The sequence below is a fragment of the Frankliniella occidentalis genome, unplaced genomic scaffold (genome assembly GCF_000697945.3).
Source record: "Frankliniella occidentalis isolate FOCC.00 unplaced genomic scaffold, Focc_3.1 Scaffold395, whole genome shotgun sequence".
Classification (NCBI taxonomy): Eukaryota; Metazoa; Arthropoda; class Insecta; order Thysanoptera; family Thripidae; genus Frankliniella; species Frankliniella occidentalis.
Window position 1 is genome coordinate 132,756 of NW_026267517.1, and position 5,135 is coordinate 137,890.

General features: G+C 57.2%; 1 protein-coding gene across 1 annotated transcript in view; it reads right to left on the bottom strand.

Moving 5' to 3' along the window:
* The window catches only part of LOC113207112 (BDNF/NT-3 growth factors receptor-like), a 16,978-nt gene continuing 11,843 nt past the window's right edge, over positions 1–5,135 (bottom strand). The window contains exons 2-7 of the mRNA XM_052274445.1: positions 4,119–4,256; positions 3,556–4,005; positions 3,211–3,372; positions 2,590–2,888; positions 1,998–2,156; positions 1–1,915 (exon numbers count right to left, since the gene is read on the bottom strand). Coding sequence (XP_052130405.1) covers positions 1,472–1,915; positions 1,998–2,156; positions 2,590–2,888; positions 3,211–3,372; positions 3,556–4,005; positions 4,119–4,256 — 1,652 coding nt within the window. The 3' untranslated portion in view covers positions 1–1,471. The remainder of the gene's footprint in view (positions 1,916–1,997; positions 2,157–2,589; positions 2,889–3,210; positions 3,373–3,555; positions 4,006–4,118; positions 4,257–5,135) is intronic.

Consider the following 5,135-nt stretch of genomic DNA (forward strand, 5'->3'; position numbering starts at 1 on the left):
TTATGTAGTGGGTAACTTTATTATTGCCAATTACAAATCAGTCATCTGGCAGACTTTCTCGTCATACTACCATGAAAATACACCACAGGAAATGTATTCTAAAAATTGTACTAATTTAATTCCTGCGCAGCTTGTGATAAATGCACAAAACCAGTAGTCGATCCGGAGTCGATCATTCTCAAAGAAGTTGATAATGTTTACTGTGTTATACTTTTCAATTAATTTGTTTTTTATAGAAGAGCTGTCTGGTAAACTGTGATAGAACTATATAAAGGGGCATTCAGAGTTCCCAAAACGCGAGCTCGATTATCATGCCGAGCGTGATGTTCACGCCTGGCGCCCGGCGTGACGAGAGTCAAGTCGGTCCCTCATTGCTGCGTGAAGCCCACGGCGCGTGAAATGGCGCTTGCGTTTCGTGTTCTCTGAACCCACCCTTATGATTTGCAGAAGTTGAAAATGTAGACGCACTAGATGTTCACTAACATATCAGGTACTTTTTTTAAGTCTTACAAAGATTTTGGAGGGCATTATTTTATACATGGTCATTTGTCACTATTTACAATTTATGTACAAGGCTTACGAACTATAAGTGTCAACTCTCTTAGAACAATAAATAGTTATGGGACAGAACCATCCATGATGGCGTGTGATCCACCCTCCCCCTCCCTTCCCATTCATGACTGCATTTGAGATTCCAACCCTTTTCGTAGTTTAGTTTTTCAGAGCAATATATTTGCTCTGAGCCGTGCACACAACGACTGCGTTCTCCACCCAGAAAACTGTTCTTTAAAATAACGTCAGGAAATTTGTTCCTTGGTTCAAAGAAATTCCATTGTTTCAGAGTAATAATATACATAAAGGAAAGAATTTTCCTTGAGTTTAGGCAATTTCTTAAACACGTTGATTCCCACGTGACCACACTTATGGTCACACGTGATTGATACCCCCCTGGGACTCAACGTGTTAATGCCAGGTCGATTTCTGGAACGCAAGGCAGTTTTGCCTTGCATCAACACTGTTTTTTAAACGTATTATTGATCATTGCCATTTTTTGGCTAAGAGCAGTACTAACTTTTTTGTCAATGAACGGCGCACAGGCAATGAGACAAAAGTAATACCTCACCATTGGCAATGAGTCGGTCATTGCCATTCCAAAGGCAGTAGGCAGTATCCATTGCCAATTTTGGCCATGGTCGCAAAAAAAGTATGTTTCCCTTAAACTTATTTGCAATTCGAACCCTGCCGCACTGTCGGCAATGAAAGTTCATTGCCAAAATTGTCAATGAATACTGCCTTTGGAATGGCCATGACCGACTCATTGCCGTTGGAAGGGTATTACTGTTTTCTTATTGCCATTAGCCTGACACTTCCACAAGAGGTAGTACTTTCATTGCGTTTGGAGATACACTGAAGGAAACGAATTTCTGGGTGCTTCGCCTTTGACTAGGTAACAAGACTGCTATGCGGGCGCTCAGTCTGCGATAGGCTCCAGGTACGGTACTCGGTTGGGGTCCGGGGCGCGCGGCAGGAGGTAGTTGTCTGGGTCCAGGAGCTGCTCCTCGGGCCCGGGCGTTCCCCGCCGCGCGCCGTGTACGTCCATGTCCTCCAGGTCCGTGTCGGGGGCCGTAGCACCGTACCACACGCTGAGAGGCGGCAGGTCCGAGGGGACGAAGCCGGGCGGTCTAGGGAGGCCGATGTCACCGTCGTCATCGTCGACGTCGTGCTTCTCTAGCAGAGGAATGCCCTTGATGGCCTCCTCGAGAGCCTCCTCCAGGCGAGCGCAGATCTCGGGGAAGCGGAGGCGATCCCGTGGCTCTGTCTTCCAACAGCAGCGCATCAGGTCGATGACAGTCAGCGGGCATTCGGAGCTGTCCGGCAGCTGCAGCAGCACGCCTTGCAGGACCAGCTTGAGTGCCTGCGGACCAAACGGAATGTGAGCATTTGCCTTGATTCAGCCCCCCCGCCTTAATTTGCACCGCGGCGCAGGTTTGGCCTACCTCGTCGTTGGTGTGGCCGTAGTAAGGGAGCTTGCCGCGGGTGAAGACCTCCCACAGCACCACGCCAAAGCTCCACACGTCCGACTCGAGGGTGAACCGGCCGTAGAGGAGTGCCTCGGGTGACATCCAGCGGACGGGGAGCGCCCGAGAGCCACCCATCTACAAATAAAGAGACAAATTTGTTGTTGTTGCCGTTCGGCTCTCGTCGAAGTAATCGCACAACAGCTGCTGCCCGCAGTGCGGACGCGTGCACAACTTTATCTTCGCAGACGACAAATTGGAGGAGGAAAGCCCCTTCGCGGTCAGGCACCACTGTGTCGCCCGGTCTCGCCTCAAACCGAGGGCGGCGTAGCGTAACGCGTAAGAAAACGCCCAAAACAAAGAATAAAATTGTAATTTCAATTAATTTTTGAGGCGTTTTCGAAAGTTTTAAAATTATTATCTCGTTTGAAATACATTCAGAAAGCTGGATATGCTTTAATAACGCTTTTAATTTTGTTTAGAGTTTGGGCGTCTTCGTCACACGTTACGACGCGTTTTCACGTAACGACGCGCCCTGCTCAACCCCTTCGTTATCACGATCACAACTCACCTTGTAGTAGTCGCACGTGTAGACGTCCCTGCTCATGCCGAAGTCCGCGATCTTGACGGCGAGGTTGTGGCCGACTAGGCAGTTCCTGCAGGCCAGGTCCCGGTGCACGAAGCGCTGCGCGGCCAGGTAGCGCATGCCGAGGGCGATCTGCAGCGCGATGTGGAGCAGCGCGTCCGGCGTGAGCGGGGGCAGCCCAGGCCGCGGCGCCGCCCAGGGGCTCTTGCTCGAGCACCGCAGCACCTCGGTCAGGTCCCCGAACGGCATGAACTCGAACACCATGCACGGCGCGGACTCGAGCTCTGTATAGGAAGGACCATGCGGTGGTCAGAACGAATATAGCATAGGGGCGAGTAGTGTTGAATAGCCAACCGATTGACCGCAAGCTTGAACCGGGTGATTCAGGAAAGGCGCAGGTCGACGCAGCAGGCGCGTTTGCCTACCTAAGAGGCCGTGGCCATGGCGCTTTGCAGAGCGAGGAGTAGGCAAACCTACCCGCACCTGATGCGTCTCCTCCAGTGAATCACCCGGTACACTGAGTGTATTTGAAGCTGTCGGGTGAGCCCTCGGGTCAGAAGGGCCGCACTGAGACTCCTGCCAGGCACGCGCCGTTGCCCAACTCACCCCTTGGCACCACTCCGATGAGCCGCAGGATGTGCGGGTGCTGGAAGGCGCTCATCACCTCCACCTCCCTCATGAAGTCCTCCTCGGCTTCGGTCGTCGCCGACTCCTTGAGCACTTTGACGGCCACGGTCTGCGCGATGCCATCCGCGACCCGCAGCTCACCTGCGCAGGACACACCACACCCGATGCACCTCAGTGTCTCTGTCGACAGCGCAGCGCGCCGCTGGGAGTTCATCTCTGATGACACGTCGACTCGAGCAGGAAGCTAAGGCCGTCGCCAACGCGCGGGTCGTATATTCTCGCTTAATCAGTCGATCACAACAAGCGAGGTCCTCTCCGACTCACCTCTGTACACCTTGCCGAAGCAGCCCTCGCCGATGCTCTCCTGCAAGCTGAGCGCGCGCTGGTCGATGAGCGTGACGGTGGGGCCGCCCTGCTGCGCGCGCAGCGGGTCGCCGCCCAGGCCGGCCATGCCCAGGGCGTACTGCGGGTTGGGCAGGAACATCTCCGAGCCGAGGGGGCCCTTGCTGAGGCTGCGCGGCGTCTGGCTCTTGCGGCTGCGCACGGACCGCTGGCGCGAGTACCACAGCACGGCCAGGGCCACGATGACGGCGGCGCAGAACACCCCGACGCCGATCCCCCAGTGCATGCCCACGCCCCTGGCCTTGATGGGTCCGACGGAGGGGTCCCTCGTGGTCATGGACGGCGGCATGGGGCTCGGCGCCGCGCCGCCCTGGGCCGGGGGCGCGATGTGCAGGTGGATGGGTCCGACCGGCGCCAGGTCGGCCACTGCAACTGCAAGCAGGCGGGGGGCGTTAGGGGCGCCTTACCTGGGCGAGATACCGGCCCGGCGCACAGCCGTGCGGCCGGCCGGCCTACCGCCCGCGGGAGCTCGGCGCTCAGCTCACCCGTCTGCCTGGTGCAGCGCATGCTGTGGTCGGGCGGCGACAGGTCGTGCGGGCACACGCACTTGTGCATGGCGCGGCTCCGGTCCTTGTTGGGGATGCAGGCCGCCTCCTCGCCGCAGGCGCTCTTCCTGCAGGACCCTGCAAACAGAAAGGCGTCGTCAGCCGAATATACGGCCCAACACACCGGTAGAACCGCGGAGGCCTGGCCGGTCGAGTTTTACGCCACCGTCCTTCAGACTCGAGCTGAATAGCCCGCGAGCGAGGCCCGCGTTATCGACAGCTCGTCAGAAATAGCCGCGCGGCTCTTCCCGCGCGCCGCGATAGCGCCAACTCCGCGCCAACTCCGCGCTAACGGCGACGAGCCCGGACTAAAGGCCCGGCCGCCGGCCGTGGGTGGGAGGGGGCACGGGGTGATGTACAAACTTGAGCGGTGGACGAGGTAGGTGGAGGAGTTGTCACGCATTGCTCTAGCGGTTGCCGGCTCGCTGCCCGGAGGAGACCGCGCGCCCGGGCCCGCCACGGCGCCTCCGCCACGCGCAGCGCCCGCCAGCAGCGCCCCTTATCTTCCGCGATGTTTACATCAGGCGATGTGCCGCTCGAACCAATCGCTCAATAAGTCATCAACTCCGGCGGGATGGTGGCGGTGGGGCCGGGGACGCCCAAGAAGGGGTTCGAAGCGCCCCCAGCAGCCCCGCGGCAGGTGTCTCGTCTCCGCGACCGAGTCCGGCCTGGCATTGGGGCCCCAAGCACGAAACACCACCGCACGCCACCCTGCCCCCCTTTCTCAATTCTCTCCCAAACAGACAGATTGTGTTCTCTCTCGCACACCACCCTTTGTAAGAGCACCGCAGCATCTAAAGCTGTCGGGGGATCTCCGCGTCAACGTTGTATCGAAGACGAAAAACGTGCACTCTTCCTCGGCCCAAGTCCCGCCTTGTCACCACCGGGGTCTTCCCTCCGTGTGCGATGCGATCTTGTATCTATATTTGCTTGGTGGAGAACAAACTACCGGAAGTG